Source organism: Lithobates pipiens, unplaced genomic scaffold (genome assembly GCF_037356315.1).
Source record: "Lithobates pipiens isolate NorthernLeopardFrog02 unplaced genomic scaffold, aLitPip1_a1.2 Scaffold_22, whole genome shotgun sequence".
Classification (NCBI taxonomy): Eukaryota; Metazoa; Chordata; class Amphibia; order Anura; family Ranidae; genus Lithobates; species Lithobates pipiens.
Window position 1 is genome coordinate 21,393,029 of NW_027507784.1, and position 22,439 is coordinate 21,415,467.

The window sequence follows — 22,439 nt, forward strand, 5'->3', positions numbered from 1 at the left end:
ACCCTAAGTGACACTTTTTGGTGACCAGTGACACCAATACAGTAATCAGTGCTATATAAATGCATTGTCACTGTACTAACATCACTGGCAGGGAAGGTTTTAACACTAGGGGGCGATCAAAGGGTCAACTGTGTTCCCTGAGAGCTGTTTCTTACTGTATGGGGTATGGACTGACTGTTAGCCCCTGTACACACCGTCGGACATTTCGACAACCAAATCCGTCGGATTTTCTCCGTCGGATTTTGTCCGTCGGATCTTGTCCGAAACTGTTGCATACACACGGTCGGACTAAGTTGTCGAAAAATCCGATCTTTCAGAACGTGATGACGTAATTTCGTTACGATGGGACTACATTCAGGCTAGTAGCCAATAGCTTTGATGTAGGAATTTGATCTGAGCATGCGTGGCACTTGGTCCGATCAAAATACGCTACACATGATCGGAGTATGTCCGACCGGCCCAGTTGGTCGGGAAATATTTCCAACATGTTGGAAAATTGGGTCGGACGGATATTCCGACGAAATCAGTCCGATGCATACCACACACAGTCAGATTATCCGACGACACGGTCTGATAGGACACATTCCGACGGATTCTCCGACCGTGTGTACAAGGGCTTAGAAGAGAGAGATTGTGTTCCTGATCACTGGGAACAGACGATCACTCTCTCCTCCTCTGTCAGAAAGGAGACCTGTTTGTTTACATTGACATATCCCCCTTCTGGCTCTCTTTCTTGCAATCGCAGGTGGCTGGCGGACCTGTGGGTGAGCCGCCTTGCCGCAATATATATGCGGAAGGCGGTCGTCAAGTGGTTAAAAATAAAATAATAAATCAGGGATATCCATTACCATTTACCAGCAAATAAAAGCCCAGTTTGTCCTGAAAAAAAAATGCGGTAAAATACACCTGTATGCACAAAATAGTTGTGTTGGTATGTACAGTTTTACACATGTCAAAGTTGCAAAATTGTGCTTAGGCATTACTATTTGTTTTACCCTTAGGAGGGAAGGGGTTAGGAAGGGTTTGGGGCAGGTTTTATTCTGACACAGTAGAGAGCAAAGGAGGGGAAATGTATGAATGAAGCTGTCTCTTTGTCTTAAATGTGTCTCATAATTTGTCTCACCACTCCTGTTATGCATTGGCTTGCTTTGGGGCATATGTGAGACCTGCCCCCCCCCCCCCCCCCCACTTCAGTATTGAAAAATGTATTTCTTACTTTTTACTATTTACTGAACTTACTGTTCCTCCCTTTTCAGATGATCCTGGAAATACAGCAGCGGAAAGCCCCTTGGAGAAGTTTATGATGGGATCATACCAAGATGTACCGCTTGGTTCTTTTTGCGCTTGCATGTCTTTGTTTTTTTGGTACATGTCAAGCTTTGACTCTTCTTCTACAAGCTGAGAATACATTGAGACTTAGTACATACTCTGTATTTAAAGTTAGAGCAAAACAGTTATTCTTGGATATGCAGTCTTGAAACTGTTTGGAGCTAGTGATGGACGAACTTCTGACGGGATGTTTCGCGAACCGCGACCGTGACGGGCCCCATTGACTTTAATGGCAGGCGAACCTTAAAAACTTCCAGGTCATATTTTCAGCCACAAATACTTACTAGCTGTGCACACATAGTCCCACAACATGGACACTGACATAACACATGTATTAAGTGAATCTGGGATCGACAACGACAAGCATTCTTTTTTTATCTGTGAAATTTTGACAATTCAGGACTCAGGAGCGCATGAAGGCCATGGAGGAGAGGCAAGGTCAGGGCAGGCTATGAAGAGGGTGCAGGAGATGATCAGTGCCACAGTCAGGGCAGCGCAGTCCTGTGCCAGTGTCCCAGTGTGCCAACCTGTGCTTGAGCCGCTTCCTCTGCCCGGCCCTTACCCCCCCCCCCAGTGCCGGGACAAGGTCATCCAGCGCCCAGGGCAAACATGCCAAACTGCACCCCCCTTTCCCTTAGGGTTAGGGTCAGGGTGCCCCCTACCCCTGCAATAAACCATTGCGCCAGGGGAAGCCACCCCTCCTGCCCACCCCTTGTCCCGGCCCTGCCCCCACCTATGCAGGGCTCCACTGCGGTGGTCCGGAGGTGCCAGTCCAGTGCTGATCCTCAGCCATGGTGCTGGCACTGCCTGCTGATTGGTTTCTCTGCTGCTATCTCCCTCACTGTCTGAAACCAGCACCGCGATAGAGACTGAGCACTGACACCAGCACCGTGATAGAGAGCACTGACACCAGCACCGAGATAGAGAGCACTAACACCAGAACAATGATAGAGACTGAGCACTGACACCAGCACCGAGATAGAGAGCACTGACACCAGCATCGAGATAGAGAGCGCTGACACCAGCACCGAGATAGAGAGCACTGACACCATACCGGCACCCTGATAGAGAGCACTGACACCAGCACCGAGATAGAGAGCACTGAGACCACACCAGCACTGTGATATAGAGCACTGAGACCACACCAGCACTGAGAAGTATAATATGCTTTCTATATTTGAAAGAAAGTATATTATACGTGTACAACCCTATATACTGTACACCTATACCAGTCCTTAAAAGGACCTTTGTGGACCTAGTAGCTAGTGATTTGCAGACTGTCCCTACTCCAAACACCAAACTGTCCCTCAGTCCCTACACTGGTAAAAGACAGCTGCAGAATCGGTCAGCACTCAGCAGCACAGCAGTCAGCAGTGCACCATAATATACTTTCTATATTTGAAAGGAAGTATATTATAAGTGTATTACAACCCTATATACTGTACACCTATACCAGTCCTTAAAAGGACTTTTGTGGGCCTAATAGTAATAGCTAGTGATTAGACTGACTGTCCCTGCTCCACACAGCGTCCTGTCCCTACACTGACAAAAGACAGAATGTAAAATGGCCGCCAGATCAGGTGTATTTATAAGGTAGGGGGAATGTCCAATTGTCCATGTGCTGAAATGTCTCAGTTGGCTGTCCTGCACCCCATGATGGATGTGTCATCATGGGTCAAAGTTCTTCACAATGTAAACGCATATGTCCGCCGAGCGAACAGCGCCAGAAGTCTGCCGGTTTGGCGAATCGCCAACGTGCAAAGTTTGCCGCAAACCGACCGCTGGGCGAACCGCAAGGCCATCTCTATTTGGAGGAAACATTTTCTACCTAGTAAGGTGCAAAAATGTTGTATTATTTTTCCTATTATACAGGATTTTTTATTGCGCGAACAATTTGCGCAGCATTTTACAATATAATGGGAGACAGTACAATTACAATGCAATTCAATACAAGAGGGGATCCGAAGGGGTTCTGCTCATTAGAACTTACAATCTAAAATAATGTATTTTCTGCCAAAAACAGAGAACAACTGTCACCTTGTCACTGGACATGGCCCCATCTTTCTATAAATATGCAGAGACCCCTATTTAATAAGCAGAAATGTCTGTGTGTATGTGATGAGTACATTTCATGGTGTTGAGTGTCGATAATTTTGTAACTGTGAATTAGTGGTCTCTTCCTTCCCCAATGTTTTATATCACTGGCCAGAAGATAGCTGGTATTATAATAATATTACTCCTAATTACAGTATCTCACAAAAGTGAGTACGCCCCTCACATTTTTGTAAATATTTTCTTCTATCTTTTCATGTGACAACACTGAAGAAATGCCACTTGTCTACAATGTAAAGTAGTGAGTGTACAGCTTGTATAACACTGTAAATTTTATGTCCCCTCAAAATAACTCAACACACATCCTTTATTGTCTAAACCGCTGGCAACAAAAGTCAGTACACCCTTAAGTGAAAATGTCCGAAATTGGGCCCAAAATGTAAATATTTTGTGTAGCCACCATTATTTTCCAGCACTGCCTTAAGCCTCTTGGGCATGGAGGTCACCAGAGCTTCACAGGTTGCCACTGGAGTCCTCTTCCCCTCCTCCATGACGACATCATGGAGCTAGTGGATGTTGGAGATCTTGCGCTCCTCCACCTTCTGTTTAAGGATGTCCAACAGATGCTCAATAAGGTTTAGGTCTGGAGACATGCTTGGCCAGTCACCTTCACCCTCAGCTACTTTAGCAAGGCAGTGGTTGTCTTGGAGGTGTGTTTGAGGTGTTATCATGTTGGAATACTGCCCTGCGGCCCAGTATCTGAAGGGAGGGGATCATGTTCTGCTTCAGTATGTCACAATAGATGTTGGCATTCATGGTTCCCTCAATGATCTGTAGCTCCCCAGTGCCAGCAGCATTTATGCAGCCCCAGATCATGACACTCCCACCACCATGCTTGACTATAGGCAAGACACACTTGTCTTTGTACTCCTCACCTGGTTGCCACTACACACACTTGACACCATCTAAACCAAATAAGGTTATCTGTCTAAAGACATTAATGGCTGTGTGTTGAGTTATTTTGAGGGGACAGCAAATTTACACTGTTATACAAGCTGTACACTCAGTACTTTACATTGTAGACAAGTGTCATTTCTTCAGTGCTGTCACATGAAAAGTTAGAAGAAAATATTTACAAAAATGTAAGGGGTATACTTACTTTTGTGAGATACTGCATGTATAAAATCCACTGAGGGATTTTGTATAAAAATATTCAGGGGGAAAAAAAAAGGATCCCCTTAAAGCAGAGCTCCACTTGTTTGCCTCCCCCCTCTACTGACACATTTGGCACCTTTCGGGGGAAGAGCGAGTACCTGTTTTTGCCCCTCCCTTCCCCCATCGTGGGCCATTCACAAAGTGCAGTTTACTTTGCACATGCGTAGTAGGAAACTGACTGCCTCACTGCTGGCTTTCTTTAGCCAAGATGGCAGCAGCAGCACCTGAGAGCTGATTGATAAATCGGCTCGGGTGAAGACACCGCTGGATTCGTGGACAGGTGAGTGTTCCAATATTAATAGTCAGCAGCTACAGTATTTAAAGCTGCTGACATTTTTTTTTTTCTTTTCTGAAGGAGCCTAGAGCTCCTTTTTAAGAACTTTTTTCTATGATGAAATGCTTTGGGGCAGGGCTAAAGCTGATGATATCATGCTCCAGGACCCTCTCCTAGTCCCTTTGTATTATACAAAGAGAGCAGCATTACAATGTGAGTACGTACTCTGCGGCTTTTGTGATTCATGTTTTGCCTCTGTTCTGTCAAAAGAGCCAACTCATTAGTATCTCCAATCACGTCACTTCCGGTGACTCTCCTGTCCTTGCCCCTCCTCTTCTTTGAATGCCCCCACGGAGAGCCGCTTTTCATGGGGGCACTTGTGCTGGCGCTCTCCCAAGTCCTGCTGCTGTGTCCATTGACGCAGACAGCAGGACTCAGTCCCGCCCCCTGGCCCCTGTGTCACTGGATTTGATTGACAGCAGTTGGAGCCAATGGCATTACTGTTCTACTTACGAATTGATTTATTTTTGCATTCCGTCCTCTTTCTTGTTTGTCTGTCTCCTTCATTGACTTTTTAAGTGACTGGATCCATTTTTCCCTCTCTAATTTCATCTTAGTCTCCTGCAACTTTTGCAACTTTTTTTCCACAGCCACATTTTTTTTTCTTGCATTTTCCTCTGACAAAGACACAAATAAGAAATAAAAAATAAATAAAAAAAGAAATACAATGAAAATGAATATGGTTTATTACAGTTCAGTATAGGTGAAAAAGAAAAATATGTTGGGGCGTGTACCTCTCTGACCCTACAATAGGAAATGACTACATGCTCAGACTGGTAAGTGCTCATTGTAAAACAATAATGGTAGTGGAAACCATGGAAGCTGCTATACTGAGTCTGGTGGAGCAATAAGTAAAGTGAACAATGGCAATCAGCCATGCAATGGGGGGGGGGGGGGGGGGGGAACAAACACCAAATAATCCATTGACAATCAATCAAGTGAACCTTTCATATGAAGAAAATGCATAATCAGGCATTACCAGTGGTGGCTGGTGCTCAAAATTACCTGAAAAAAAAAAAACAAACCCATCAATTGCAGCCTCACTATGCCCATCGAACGCAGCCACTGTACCAAACACAGCCACTGTGCCCATCAAACGCAGCCATTTTGCCCATCAAATGCTGCCACTGTGCCCATCAAACGCTGCCACTCATGCAATGCATGAATCTATCTATAGTGATTAGAGCGGTGCAGGAGAGGGGATATTGGCGCTCCTGCGCCCTTTATGTATATGTATGTATATGTTTATGTATATGTACGCGGGGTGGTCCTTAACCACTTCCTGCCTGCCATATAGCGATATGACGTTGGCGAAGTGGACCTGTTATCCTGACTAGGGATGAGCTTCATGTTCGAGTCGAACATATGTTCGACTCGAACATCGGCTGTTCGCACATTCAGCAAATACCGAACGTTATGGGCTGTTCGCACCAAATTCATGTGGCTCTCAAGGCCCACAATGCATTGCGCCATCGCAGTGCATTGCTGGCTCATGATTGGCCAAGCATGCACTGTGACCCCGCATGCTTGGCCAATCACAGCGCTGGCAGCGAGGAAAGCCACGATTGGCCACAAGCAGGATGCCTATGGCCAATCATAGCTCAGGTTGTGTAGTACACGCTCCACAGCGGCCTTGTGTAGTGTGTTGGTGTCTTTAGGAGTTAGTGGGTGTTCTCTGTGTACCTTCAACACAGTATACACCGTTCATTATCGGCCGATTTTGCGTTCTTGCTCTTCTGTAGTGGGTGTTGTCTGCGTGCCCTGACCGCAGTATACACCACTATATCCACCTATATAGCTAGCTATATTGTTCTTCTGTAATAGAGCTTGCAGTCAGTTGTAGGAGATTGTGCGTGTTGTCTGCGTGCCCTGACCGCAGTATACACCATTTTATCCACCTATATAGCTAGCTATATTGCTCTTCTCTAATAGAGCTTGCAGTCAGTTGTAGGAGATTGTGCGTGTTGTCTGCGTGCCCTGACCGCAATATACACCATTACATCCACCCAGGGCCGCTCATAGAAATCATGGGCCCCCTAACAGCCTATGGGGCACCCCTCAGCTCCTCCCTGGCCCCGCCCATGGTCCCTCCTTCAGCCCCACCCCTGACCCCACCCATTGCCCCTCCCCAGACCCCGCCTTGAAACATACCTCTTTAATATCTATATGTAATACAAACCATTAATGAATAAATAAAATGGTATTTTTGGTATTATTGCAGAGTATTGTCGGGGTAAGTATTGCAGAGTATTGGCAGGGTATTTATTGCAATGTATTGCAGAGTATTGTCAGGGTATTTATTGCAGAGTATTGTCAGGGTAAGTATTGCAGAGTATTGTCAGGGTATGTATTGCAGAGTATTGTCAGGGTATTTATTGCAGAGTATTGTCAGGGTATTTATTGCAGAGTATTGTCAGGATAAGTATTGCAGAGTATTGTCAGGGTAAGTATTGCAGAGTATTGTCAGGGTAAGTATTGCAGAGTATTGTCAGGGTAAGTATTGCAGAGTATTGGCAGGGTATTGGCAGGATAAGTATTGCAGAGTATTGGCAGGGTAAGTATTGGCGAGTATTGCAGAGTATTGGCAGAGTAGTGGCAGAGTATTGGCAGGGTAATTATTGCAGAGTATTGCAGAGTATTGGCAGGGTATGTATTGCAGAGTAGTAGTAGATGTTAAACTTCAAGCCCCCCCCGCCCCCCCCAAGCAAGCATAAACCTCACCTGTGTAATTGTTAACTCAGCTGCCTTGGCCCCAGCAGAGATCACTTTCTCCCTCTTCCTGAGTATCCACAATAGCTCGATCGCCCGGCCCCTGCTCTCTCTGCTCCTCTCACTCTGCTACTTCTTCTCACACGGGGAGAGAGAGAGAGAGAGAGGAATATCACTCCGCAACACCATAGGATATGCTGGCCTGGGACTTGTGCGGAGCATGAGGAGCGGGCGCAGAAGACAAATTCTTCCGCACCTGAAATACAACAAATAGTCCCTCCCCTCCCTGCAGCAACGCATACAGAACAGATTAAGCACATCTGTTAAAAAAAAAAAACTTTACCGAGCGGCTGGGGGTGCGGACGATGATCGGTGGAGGAGAATCTTTTTTTTTTCTTCATGAAAAATGTACTTTGCAGTTCAGGTTGCCGGGGCCCCCCTGCTGGTCAGGCCCAGAACAGCAGGGCCAGTTGTACTGACCTATCACCGGCCCTGTATCCACCTATATAGCTCTTCTCTAATTGAGCCATCTGCCATCTGCAGGAGTTAGTTGGTGTTGTGTGCCTCCAGCACAGCACAGTATACACCAGTATCTACCCTTTAATTCCTGTTCTATAATAAAGGCATCTGCAGAAGTTAGTGGGTGTTGTGTGCCTCCAGCACAATATACACTACCCAATTGCTGGTTTTCCCATCTCCCTTCAGGCCATTACCATGTCTAGAAGGCCAACAAGGAGAGGCAGACAGGCACAAGCCGATAAAAGAGGGCAAGCAGGCTCTGTGTCTAGAGATAACAGTGCTGGTCGTGGATGCGGTGCATTGTCATCATCAGCACGTGGCCATGGCACACGCTTGTCCTTTTCGGCAGCTGGACATGTTGAGCCGCATCATGCCGTAGACTTAGTAGAGTGGATGACCAAGCCCTCTTCATCCTCCTCATCCTCTCTCACCCAGGCTCAGGGTACTAGCAAAACAGCTGCCAACACATCGTCTTCCCTTGTCTCAATGTAATCATCAGTGACTCCTTCCCTAGACCCACCACGTCCTCCTGAGTAGTACCCTGAACTCTTTGAGCACAGTGTTGGGTACATGCTCCAGGAGGATGCCCAGTTTTTTGTAGGCTCTGATGATGATGATACTCAGCTAGAGCAAGGCAGTAGCGTGAGCTCAGAGAGAGGGGATGCTCAAGAAGGACAGAAATCTGGCAGTCATGTTCCACAAGCTGCAGCATACTGCCAGGTTTGCTCCAGCGATGAAGAGGGAGGGGATGATGAGGACACTGACTCCACGTGGGTGCCTGGTAGGAGAGAGGAGGAGGAGGCCAGCTTAGGGGCAGCACACCGACTGAATCACACCGCAGAGCTCCGCCTGTGCAGGGCGCTGCCTCTGCGAGTTATTCTAAAAGTTCTTTGGTGTGGGCCTTTTTTGAGACGAGTGCATCAGATCGCACCGCTACTATTGGCAACATATGTCTCAAGCGTATCTCGCGTGGCCAAAACATCAGCCGCTTGGGCACCACATGCTTGACCAGACATATGTTGACCTGCCATGCAGCTCGTTGGCAAGCGTACCTCAAAGACCCACACCAAAGAACAAAGCAGACCTCTCCTTGCTCCTCATCAGCTGGGATCTCCAACCCCACTAGAGCTTCAGTCCTCTCTGAAACCTGCTCTGAGAGGAATGAAGGTGTAGAATTAGGTGTGTCACAGCCAAGTGCTTCCGGGCACTCTGCTAGCAGTACACCCATGTCTGATTATAGCAGGTAGGGATGAGCCGAACACCCCCCTGTTCGGTTCGCACCAGAACCTGCGAACAGACCTAAACTTCGTGTGAACTTTAGAACCCTATTAAAGTCTATGGGACTCGAACGTTCACAATCTAAAGTGCTCATTTTAAAGGGTAATATGAAAGTTACTGTCCTAAAAAGTGTTTGGGGACCTGGGTCCTGCCCCAGGGGACATGGATCAATGCAAAAAAAAGTTTTAAAAACGGCCGTTTTTTCAGGAGCAGTGATTTTAATAATGATTAAAGTGAAACAATAAAAGTGTAATATTCCTTTAAATTTCGTAGCTGGGGGGTATCTATAGTATGCCTGTGAAGGGGCGCATGTTTCTGGTGCTTAGAACTGTCCCTGCACAAAGTGTCATTTGTGCAGGAAAAAAAGTCTTTTAAAATCACTTGCGGCTAAATTGTCGGGTCTCTGTAATACAGAGAACACTCAATGAGTGTTCTCTGTATTAGCCGACAATTCATTCATTCATTGATTAAAAAAAAAAAAAAAAAAAAAAAAAAGCGTGGGGGTTCCCCTAAATTCAATCAAAAGGCCCTTCAGGTCTGACATGGATATTAAGGGGAACCCCGTGTCAAATTTAAAAAAAAAATTGACGTGGGGGTCCCCCCAAATATCCATACCAGACCCTTCAGGTCTGATATGGATATTAAGGGGAACCCCGCATCAAATTTAAAAAAAAAATTGACGTGGGGGTCCCCCTAAATATCCATACCAGACCCTTTATCCGAGCACGCAACCTGGCAGGCCGCAGGAAAAGAGGGGGGGACGAGAGAGCGGCCCCCCCTCCCTCCTGAACCGTACCAGGCCACATACCCTCAACATTGGGAGGATGCTTTGGGGGTCTGTGACCCCTCAAAGCACCTTGTCCCCATGTTGATAAGGACAAGGGCCTCATCCTCACAACCCTGGCCGTTGGTTGTGAGGGTCTGCGGGCGGGGGGCTTATCAGAATCTGGAAGCCCCCTTTAACAAGGGGACCCCCAGATCCCGGCCCCCCCCTGTTTGAAATGGTAAGGGGGTACAAAAGTACCCCTACCATTTCACAAAGAAAGTGTCAAAATGGTTAAATAAGACAAACACACTTTTGAAAAATTCCTTTATTAAAAATAAAAAAAATAAAAAAAAAATTCCAGCGGTGCTAATCCACTCTTGCTATCCAGCGACGGGTCTCCGGGGTCCAGCGATGGATGATCATATCCAGCGACGGGGGATCTCTCAGTCCAGCGCTGTCCATACCTCCTTCTTCTGTCTCCACTGCGGAGACACTGCAGAGAGCCGAGCGCTGACATTTCTTATATTGGGAGGGCGGGGCCACCCGTCACCTGACCCCGCCCCTCTGACGCAGGAGAGGGAAGCCAGGGGTTCCCCAGTGACGTGTGGGTGACCCCGCCCCCTCTGATGTAACGCAGGTTTCCGTTACATCAGAGGGGTCGGGGTCACCCACACGTCACTGGGGAACCCCTGGCTTCCCTCTCCTGCGTCAGAGGGGCGGGGTCAGGTGACGGGTGGCCCCGCCCTCCCAATATAAGAAATGTCAGCGCTCGGCTCTCTGCAGTGTCTCCGCAGTGGAGACAGAAGAAGGAGGTATGGACAGCGCTGGACTGAGAGATCCCCCGTCGCTGGATATGATCATCCATCGCTGGACCCCGGAGACCCGTCGCTGGATAGCAAGAGTGGATTAGCACCGCTGGAATTTTTTTTTTATTTTTTTTATTTTTAATAAAGGAATTTTTCAAAAGTGTGTTTGTCTTATTTAACCATTTTGACACTTTCTTTGTGAAATGGTAGGGGTACTTTTGTACCCCCTTACCATTTCAAACAGGGGGGGGGCCGGGATCTGGGGGTCCCCTTGTTAAAGGGGGCTTCCAGATTCTGATAAGCCCCCCGCCCGCAGACCCTCACAACCAACGGCCAGGGTTGTGAGGATGAGGCCCTTGTCCTTATCAACATGGGGACAAGGTGCTTTGAGGGGTCACAGACCCCCAAAGCATCCTCCCAATGTTGAGGGTATGTGGCCTGGTACGGTTCAGGAGGGAGGGGGGGCCGCTCTCTCGTCCCCCCCTCTTTTCCTGCGGCCTGCCAGGTTGCGTGCTCGGATAAGGGTCTGGTATGGATATTTAGGGGGACCCCCACGTCAATTTTTTTTTTTAATTTGATGTGGGGTTCCCCTTAATATCCATATCAGACCTGAAGGGTCTGGTATGGATATTTGGGGGGACCCCCACGTCAATTTTTTTTTTAAATTTGACACGGGGTTCCCCTTAATATCCATGTCAGACCTGAAGGGCCTTTTGATTGAATTTAGGGGAACCCCCACGCTTTTTTTTTTTTTTTTTTTTAATCAATGAATGAATGAATTGTCGGCTAATACAGAGAACACTCATTGAGTGTTCTCTGTATTACGGAGACCCGACAATTTAGCCGCAAGTGATTTTAAAAGACTTTTTTTCCTGCACAAATGACACTTTGTGCAGCGACAGTTCTAAGCACCAGAAACATGCGCCCCTTCACAGGCATACTATAGATACCCCCCAGCTACGAAATTTAAAGGAATATTACACTTTTATTGTTTCACTTTAATCATTATTAAAATCACTGCTCCTGAAAAAACGGCCGTTTTTAAAACTTTTTTTTGCATTGATCCATGTCCCCTGGGGCAGGACCCAGGTCCCCAAACACTTTTTAGGACAGTAACCTGCATATTACCCTTTAAAATGAGCACTTTAGATTTCTCCCATAGACTTGTATAGGGTGTTCCGGCTTTTCGAATTTGCTGCGAACAGCCCAAATTGTTCACTGTTCGCTGAACAGGCGAACAGGCAATGTTCGAGTAGAACATGAGTTCGACTCGAACTCGAAGCTCATCCCTAATAGCAGGCAAATTTCCCTACCCCAGCTGCTGGACCGTCGAAAGAAGTTCACTCCCAGCCATCCCCATGCCCAACAGTTGAATGCTAGCTTGGCTAATTTGCTAGCACTTCAACTGCTGCCTTTTCAGTTGGTAGACTCGGCCCCCTTCCATGAGTTTGTACAATGTGCAGTTCCTCAGTGGCAGGTCCCCAAACGCCACTTTTTCTCACGGAAGGCGATTCCGGCTCTCTACCGGCATGTGGAAGGCAATGTCCTTGCCTCGCTGGACGGGGCGGTCAGCGGTAAGGTGCATATTACCGCTGACTCATGGTCCAGCAGGCATGGACAGGGACATTACCTGTCTTTCACGGCCCATTGGGTCACTCTTCTGGCAGTTGGGAAGGATGCAGGACAAGGTGCAGTAGTGTTGGAGGTTGTTCCGCCACCACGCCTCCAAAATGCTACTACTGGTTGTGACACACCTCTCTCATCCACCCCCTCCTCTTCTTCTTCCTCCATGGCCTCTTCCAGTGCTCTGTCCTCAGAACCAGCGGTGCTCCGTAGGCGTTCAAGGGGCTACGCAAGTATGCAGGCAAAACGATGCCATGCCGTGCTTGCGCTGGTTTGCTTGGGGGACAGGAGCCACACTGGGGCAGATATTTTGTCAGCTCTGCAGGGGCAGGCCGAGAGGTGGTTGATGCCACCCCAGCTTAAGCCGGGAATGGTGGTTTGCAACAATGGCACCAACCTCCTCTCCGCCCTCCGTCAGGGACAACTGACCCATGTGCCCTGTGTGGCTCACGTCCTTAATCTGGTGGTGCAGTGGTTCTTGGGCAGGTACCCGGGCTTACAGGATGTCCTGAAGCAGGCCAGGAAAGTCTGTGTACATTTCCGCCGATCATTTAATGCCTGTGCTCGCCTGGCTGAGCTCCAAAAGGAGTTGAACCTGCCCAAGAACCGCCTTATATGTGACATGCCCACTAGGTGGAACTCAATGTTGGCCATGCTGCAGTGGCTGCACATGCAGCAGAGGGCCATCAATGAGTACCTGTGTGACTACTGCACCAGAACAGGGTCAGGGGAGCTCGTTTTTTTTTTCACCACGAAAGTGGGGCATGATTAGGGATGCATGCACTGTCCTGTCACTGTTTGAGGAGGCCACAAGGATGGTGAGCAGTGACAGTGCATGCATCAGTGACACTGTACCTCTTGTCCACCTCTTGGAGCATACGCTGCGTGGAATAATGGATAGGGCTCTTGACACAGAACAGACGCAGGAAGAGGAGGACTTCCTTGCCTCTCAAGGCCCCCTTTATCCAGACAGTGTTCCTGCTGTGCCCCCCATAACACAGGAAGAGGATGAGGAGGAGGAGGAGGAAGAGGAGGATGATTGTGTCAGCATGGAGGTGGAGGCTGGCACGCATCAGCAGCAGCAGCAGTCTTGTAGGGATGATTTACAGTCCCAAGAAACCTGTGGACTTGCACGTGGCTGGGAGGAGGTAGCTGCAGATCATGTTGTCCTTAGTGACCCAGAGGACTCCGGACCGAATGCCTCAGCTAACCTATGCTGCATGGCCTCCCTGATCCTGCAAAGCCTGCGGAAGGATCCTCGTATTCTTCGGATCAAGGAGAGAGACCATTACTGGCTGGCCACTCTCCTTGATCCACGGTACAAGTGTAAGGTTGCCGACCTTATCTTGCCATCGCAGAGGGAGCAGAGGATGAGACATCTCCGGGAGGCATTACAGAAAGGTCTGTGCAACGCGTTCCCAGAGACTGGGAGGTTACAAACTCCTGGTCCTGGACAATGTTTTGCTGAGGCATCGGTCAGAAGGAGCGGTGGAGAAGGTGGCCGTCTGACCGATGCGTTCAGACAAATTTTTAGTCCGCAGTCCCAAGGTATGACCGGTTCCAGCAACCATCGCCAGCGTCTGATTTACATGGTGCAGGAATACCTAGGGGCAAGATCAGACTTGGACACCTTTCCCACCGAAAATCCTCTGGCTTACTGGGTCTTGAGGATGGATCACTGGCCAGAGCTTGCACAGTATGCAATTGAGCTACTGGCCTGTCCTGCATCCAGCGTTCTTTCGGAACGCACCTTCAGTGCTGCTGGTGGCTTTGTTACTGATCACAAGGTGTGCCTGTCCACCGACTCGGTTGATCGACTGACCTTCATCAAGATGAATCAGGCTTGGATCACCCACAGCTACCAAGCACCTGAAGCTGATGTAACCGAATAATTTTTTTTGTTGAAATATCACATCCCTTCAAGACTGCCTATGCTGTTGCTGAGTGACTGTCCTTTTATGTTGATTGTCTATCCTCTTCCTCCTCCGCTGATATATTGGAAGAACATTTTTGGTTCTGGGTGATGCCACCAGCCCAATTTTTCAGCCCCTATTTAACAGGGGCATTTAATTAAAATTTTTGATGCAATGCTTTGCAGCAGGGCTCATTCCTGCACTACATCTAGAGTATATAGGAAAGGTTGCAGTGTCGTGGTACCAGCACCAGTGCCTAAGGCCCAATTTTTCAGCCCCTGTTTAAGAGGGGCATGTAATTACAATTCTTGATATAATATTTCACAGCAGGGCCCGTTCCTGTGGCCACCTAGAGTAACTGTGAGGACTTATAGTTTTGTGGCACCAGCACCAGCACCACAACCACCAAAGGCCCAATTTTTCTACCACTGTTCAACAATGGCATGTAATTACAATTCTTGATATAATCGTTCACAGCAGGGCAGTCCAGTGCCCACCAAGAGTCACTTTGAGGGCTTACAATGTTGTGGCAACACTGACACCTTGTTCTGCCATTTCTGCAGAGCATATAGGGCAGGTCCCTACTTTCAAACATCCAACTTACAAACATCTCCTACTTGCAAACGGAAGGAGACAACAGGAAGTGAGATGAAAAAAGATGGACGGCAAAATAAATTATACAGGGGTGATAACCCTTCCCTATGTTTTCCAAAAAGCTTAAAAATAGATTTTTTGACTGGAGCTACACCTTAACCACTTGCAGACCGGACCATTTTGCTGGTCAAAGACCAGACCACTTTTTGCGATTCGGCACTGCAACGCTTTAACTGACAATTGTGCGGTCGTGCGACGTGGCTCCCGAACAAAATTGATGTCCTTTTTTTCCCACAAATAGAGCTTTCTTTTGGTGGTATTTGATCACCCCTGCGGTTTTTATTTTTTGCGCTATAAACAAAAATAGAGCGACAATTTTGAAAAAAACGCATTATTTTTTACTTTATCTTATAATAAATATCCCCCAAAAATATATAAAAAAACATTTTTTTACCTCAGTTTAGGCCGATACGTATTCTTCTACATATTTTTGGTAAAAAAAAAATCGCAATAAGCGATTATTGATTGGTTTGCGCAAAAGTTATAGCGTTTACAAAATAGGGATAGTTTCATAGCATTTTTATTAATAATTTTTTATTATTTTTTTTTTTACTAGTAATGGCGGCGATCAGCAATTTTTATTGTGACTGTGACATTGTGGGGGACCCATCGGACATTTTTGACACATTTTTGGGACCATTGTCATTTATACACTAATCACTGCTATATAAATGCAGTGATTCCTGTGTAAATGACACTGGCAGTGAAGGGGTTAACCAGTGGGTGGCAGTGTAGGGGTTAAGTGTTCCTAGGGGTGTGTTACTAACTGTGGGGGGGTTGGGCTTTCATTTAGTGAACACTGATCTCTGCTCCAATCACATGGAGCAGAGATCAGCGTCACTAGTTGCTAGGCAGAATGGAAAAATGCTCTTTACACGGCATTTCCTCCATTCGGCCGCTCTGTGAGACGATCGCGGGGGTCCCGTGACCGGACTCACGGGGGTCCCGACCAGCGCGGGAGCTGGTCGGGATGGCAGGGCGGCATTGAATATTGGACGTACCTGTACGCCAATATGCCTGCCCGTGCCATTCTGTCGACGTACATCATCGTGCGCTGGTCGGGAAGTGGTTAAAAATGTACCAGTTGAAAATTACAAACAGATTCAACTTAACACAACAAACCTACACAGTCCCTGTCTTGTTTGCACCGCCTGTATACTGCTGTTCTGAGTATATAGGGACTGGGGGCCCCACGTCTTTCCTTTTTTTAATATGGGTACGGGGTTCCCCTTAATATCCGTACAAGACCCAAAGGGGCTGGTAATGGGCAGGGGGGGCTACCTATGCCATTTTTCTCAATGATTTTCAGCCATATTGCCGGAACCAGATATTACATTAAAAACGCAAGCAGTTTGAAATTGCTTTTTTTCTGTTAAATGTCATTTTGTGCAGGGACTGTTCTAAACACGGGAAACATGTGGCACTTCACAGGCATACTACAGACACCCCCCAGGCACGATATTTAACGGAATATTTAACTTTTTTTTCACTTTAATCGTCATTAAAATCAGTGCTCCCGCAAAACGGCCATTTTTAAAAACATTTTAGGCATTGACCTATGTCCCCTGGGGCAGGAGCCAGGTCCCCAAACCCTTTTTAGGACAGTATTAGCACTTTTTATTTCGAACGTTTGAGTCCCATAGACTTCAATGGGGTTCTAACGTTTGTACGAATTTGTGGTCCGTTCGAAAGTTCTGATGCGATCTGAACCGGGGGGGGGGGGGGGGTTTGGCTCATCCCTAATCCTGACCAGATGTCATATGATGTGATCAGGATAAATAAACAAAAAAAGATCAAACATCTTGAAAAAAAATGTGCTTTTCTTTGTTTCTGTTATAAAAGTTTGCAAATAGAAAATCTTTATAAATTTAGACCAAAATGTATTCTTCTCCATTTTTTTGGGGGGGGGGGTGAAAATCACCTAAATCCGTGTCTGTAGGACAGTATTTTAGACTGTAGGAAGGTTATAGAGTCCATAAACTATGGTATATACTGTATATCTGAAAATCGATCAATCCTGATGTACTGGCAGTCTCATTTCTTGAGGCCTGAAAACACCAGGACAGTACAAAATATCCCTCAAAGGACCCCTTTTTGAAAAGTAGAAAGCTCAAGGTATTTAGTAAGAGGCATGGCAATTTTTTTAAAGTTGTAATTTTTTGTCACAATTTTTAGGAATATTAAGAAATAATAAAAAAAAAAATTCACAATGTTTTTTTTATATATATATTTTTACATATTGTGCTAGTGCAATACAACGTTATCATATAACAGGTGTTTCAGTGATCAGGGACACTGACTGGTGACAGTATGTAAAGGAAAGAGTATAAATAAATAAAAAAATGGCTTTATTAAATGTTTTCTTTTTTTTTTATTACTGCGACCATACCTCAGTAACATTGTACTACTCTGAGGAAGTGTATTTTTTTTTTTTTTTTTTTTTACACATTATGAATTTAGCTTTATTTTATACACAATATAAAACATACTGTATATTAGGTTTAAACCAACAAAAGTTAACATCAGTGGGTGAAAAAAAATGAAAAGGGATTCCTACAAAGACATTGGAAGATTCCTTGTGGTTCTTGTGTTTATTGTCGGTATATAGACACAAGGAAATAACTTCTCCTTTCCAATGGAGAGACGCACAAACCACTACATTTTGTGAATGGCAACACAGAGGGAGTGGTCTATCTGCTCCAATGTGACTGTGGTCCTTACTACATTGGAAAAACCCAAAAAGAGCTTTGGAAGTGTATTTAGTTATATTCATAGGATATATACAGGGAACTTGTATTATCTGGTGGGGAGACACATCATAACTGTACATAATTACACGTTTCTGTGAGTAAAATCCGTGGCCCTGGACAGGGTCCACACATCTTTAAGGCTGGGTTCACACTACAGCACAGAGTGGATCACAGCAGGGGCCCGGTGCGTCCCCTTCCACCGTTTCATGTCCAATTTTGGCCCACATTTTTGGCTAAATTCGGACCTGAAATGGACCAGAAGACCCTTCAGGACCTCTGTGCAATTCGCTGCGGAGCCGCTCCGGATGTGTGAACCGGCTCCATTGAGAGCCGGTCACAATCTCCTGACATGCAAATTGGATGCAGGGAATTCACATCCAATTCCCAATAGTGTGAACCCAGCCTAATAATAATAAAACATGAAAAACATAAAACATGGATACATCACTTAAAGAAGAGTTCCGCCTTACCCTCAAAAAAACACATACTGTAGCTGCTGACTTTTGATATTAAGGCATTTACCTATCCTGGAGTCCACCACAGCTGATGTTTCCATTGGCTGTCGGTTGATGCAAACACTATTGCTGGTAAGGGAACCAGGCAGTGAACCCATTCGGCCTTTTTGCGCTCTCCTACTGGCCCAACAGTAGGGGAAGAAGGAGGGAGGAGGAGGGGGGCCGGACTTCTGACTTCCAACGGAAATGGGGACAGGGTACCTGTCAAAAAAAAGGTACCCCCCCTCAAAAGTAGCCAAATGTGGCACTAGAGGGGGCAGGAGACAGATAAGTGGAAATTCTACTTTTGGGTGGAACTCTGCTTTCAGGGCTCACTACAAACCCATCTTAGGAGGGTTTGCATGAGGAAAACTGATTGACTGAATTCTTTTGAAGATATCTCCATTGGGCAGTTGAATGAGGCGGTATACATATACCTTTGAAACTAAATTAGGATTGATTTAACTGGGGCTAATTTATATACAGAAAGGATGTTTTGTTCCATCTGAAGCTATATTCCCAGGTTTAGGATAATGTGCACAAATTAGAGAAGGGCAACCATACCGATAAGAGGCACGGAGGAACTTGGCTATGAGGAAAGATTAGAGGAACTGAATTTATTCTCTCTTGAGAAAAAGAGATTAAAGGGGATATAAATAATCACCATTGTATTAATACATACGGGGGGATATGATCAACATGTATAGTCCATATAGTGAACTTGGTGTTGAGTTATTCACTTTACGGTCAACACAGAGGACAAGGAGGCACTCTTTACGTCTAGAGGAAAAAAGATTTCATCTCCAAATACAGAAAGGTTTCTTCACAGTAAAAGCTGTGACAATGTGGAATAGATTCCCTCCAGAGGTGGTTCTGGCCAGCTTAGTAGATTGCTTTAAGAAAGGCCTGGATTCTTTCCTTGGTGTACATAATATACAGTACCTGCCTGCGAGAATGTGTTTCCAGCGCAAAAAAACGGTGTGGGGGTCCCCCAAAATTCATACCAAACCCTTATCTAAGCACGCAGCCGGACGGTCAGGAAAGGGGTGGGGACGAGCGAGCGTCCCCCTCTTGAACCGTACCAGGCCACATGCCCTCAACATGGGGAGGTGGGTGCTTTGGGGAAGTGGGGCGCCCTGTGGCCCCCCCACCCTAAAGCACCTTGTCCCCATGTTGATGAGGAAAATGGCCTCTTCCTGACAACCCTAGCCGTTGGTTGTTGGGGTCTGCGGGCGGGGGGCTTATCAGAATCCGGGAGCCCCCTTATTAAAATACCCGGAATCTGGGAGCCCCCTTATCTGGGCCCCCCACCCCATGTGAATGAGTATGGGGTACATCATACCCCTACCCATTCACCTGGGGAAAAAGTGTCAATAAAAATACACACTAGACAGGTTTTTAAAGTAATTTATTAGGCAGCTCCAGGGGTCTCTACCAACTTTGGGGGTCTCTTTCAACTCCTTTGCGCTCTCCGGCCTCTTGTCCCACTCTTCGGTTCTTCTTCGCGCTGTCTGGTTCTTCTCCGCGCTCTCCGGCCTCTTCTCCCATTCTCCGGCCTCTTCTCCTACTCTCCGGTTCTTCTGCCGGGCTCCTCTGCTATCTTCATCCAGCTCTTTTACTAGCGGTGGCCCGGTCTACTTCGTCCTTCTCTCTTCTCTTCTTCTGATGTTGACACAATGCTCTCTCCCACTGTAATGCTGTGTGCGAGATGCGCGACGACTTATATAGGCATGGGGCAGGGTCACCGGGTTATGTCACCCAGTGATCACGCCCCTTATGACGTCACAGTCCCAGCATTCCCCGAGACTTGACATCATAAGGGGCGGAGTCACAGTGTGACATCACTGCGCCTGCAAAATCTTAGTATATGTCAAGCAATGTAAATGCATTTGCATAAGTTGAACAGGCACACCTCTCAACTTTTTTTTTACGCTGGTTCACTTTTATGTTTTTTTTTAAGGCTATTTGCACACAGGTCATGTTATCATTATGAAAAAAAACAACCTTGCACCAAAAAAAAAAAAAATGGCGTGGGGGTCTCCCTCAAAATCCATACCAGACCCTTATCCAAGCATGCAACCTGGCAGGCTGCAGGAAAAGAGGGGGGGATGAGAGCGCGCCCCCCCTTCCTGAACCATACCAGGCCACATGCCCTTAACATTGGGAGGGTGCTTTGGGGGTAGCCCCACAAAGCATTTTGCCCCCATGTTAATGAGGACAAGGGCCTCATCCCCACAACCCTGGCCGGTGGTTGTGGGGGTCTGCGGGCATGGGGCTTATCAGAATCTGGAAGCCCCCTTTAACAATTTATCTGCCGCACCAATTAAGGTATTAACCTGGTGCAGTGCATTCATCTGAGTAAATGACCCCCAAAGTTTCTCTATAGTTTATCTAGTGTTGTATTTGAAAGACGTAAAGAATAGGGATGAGCCCCATGTTTGAGTTGAAAGTAAGTTCGACTCAAACATCGGGTGTTCGCCGAATAGCGAATTTGGGGGATTCGTGGCAAATTCGAAAGCTGCGGAACACTTTTTAAAAGTCTATAGGAGAAATCAAAAGTGCTAATTTTAAAGGCTTATATGCATGGTATTGTCATAAAAAGTGTTTGGGGACCCGGGTCCTGCCACAGGGGACATGTATCAATGCAAAAAAAGTTTTAAAAATGGCCATTTTTTCGGGAGCAGTGATTTTATTAATGCTTAAAGTAAAACAATAAAAGTGAAATATTCCTTTAAATTTCGTACCTGGGGAGTGTGTATACTATGACTGTGAAGGGGCACATGTTTTCCGTGCTTACAACAGTTCGAGAGCAAAATGACATTACTAAAGGAAAAAAAGTCATTTAAAACTACTCGCAGCTATAATGAATTGTCGGTCCTGGCAATACACATAAAAGTTCATTGGTCAAAACGGCATAGGATTCTCCCACAGGGGAACCCCGAACCAAAATTAAAAAAAAAATGCGTAGGGGTCCCCCCAAATTCCATACCAGGCCCTTCAGGTCTCGTATGGATATTAAGGTGTACCCTTATGTTACACAAAAAATGTGTAAAAATGGTAAAAAAAAGACAATACACGCCTTGGGACAAGTCCTTTATTAAAAAAATAAAACTGTCCCACGAAGTCTGCTTCATCTTCTCTCGCTCCTACGGACCAGAAAAAAAGAAAAGAAAAAAAAAAACCCTGCACGCCGCCTATTATCTGCTTCCATAGGAGGCACTTGCCGTAATGACCGGCCTCTCAGGTGACAGTTCTTTTTTAAATGAGGGTTGGGTCACATGATGATGTTGCCGGGTGACCCCACCCCCTCTGACGCACGGGGACATCCCTATGGCTTCCCCGTAGCGTCAGAGGGGGCGAGGTCACTCAGTTACATAACCGGGTGGCCCCACCCCCCTCTGATGCTATGGCGGAAGCCATAGGAATGTCCCTGTGTGTCAGAGGGAGCTGGTTCACCCGGAAACATCATTGTGTGGCCCCTGCCCTCAGTTATAAAAGAACTGTCATCTGAGAGGCCGGTCATAAGTGGCGTGCTGTTTTTTTTTTTTTTAAATTTCAGTCCGTCGGAGCAGTTTTTTTTTTTTTTTTAATAAAGGACTTGTTCGAAGGTGTGTATTGTTTTTTTTACCATTATCACAAATTTTTTGTGAAATGGTAGGGGTACATTTGTACCCTATTACCATTTCACACAGGGGGGGCCAGGATCTGGGGGTTCCCTTGTTAAAAGGGGCTTCCAGGTTCTGATAAGCCTCCCACCCGCAGCACCCCACAACCACTGGCAAGGGTTGTGGGGATGAGGCCCTTCTCCCCATCAACATAGGGACAAGGTGCTTTGGGAGCCACCCCAAAGCACCCTCCCAATGTTGAGGGCATGTGGCCTGGTACAGTTCGAGGGGGCGCTCTCTCATCAGTCCCCTTTTTCTGCAGCCTGCCAGGTTGTGTGCTCAGATAAGGGTCTGGTATGGATTTTTGGGGGGACCCCACACCATTTTTTTTC

The 22,439-nt window shown here is 46.6% G+C and overlaps 1 protein-coding gene across 3 annotated transcripts in view; it reads right to left on the reverse strand.

Annotated features, from left to right (window-relative positions):
• Positions 1-22,439, reverse strand: part of LOC143923385 (uncharacterized) — a 144,011-nt gene that overhangs the window by 77,227 nt on the left and 44,345 nt on the right. For 2 of the 3 annotated variants that reach the window (XM_077447009.1, XM_077447008.1), the window contains exons 10-11: positions 5,384-5,547; positions 1,240-1,398 (exon numbers count right to left, since the gene is read on the reverse strand). In XM_077447009.1, the coding sequence (XP_077303135.1) occupies positions 1,240-1,398; positions 5,384-5,547 (323 nt within the window). The remainder of the gene's footprint in view (positions 1-1,239; positions 1,399-5,383; positions 5,548-22,439) is intronic. The other variant, XM_077447010.1, reaches the window with a different exon arrangement.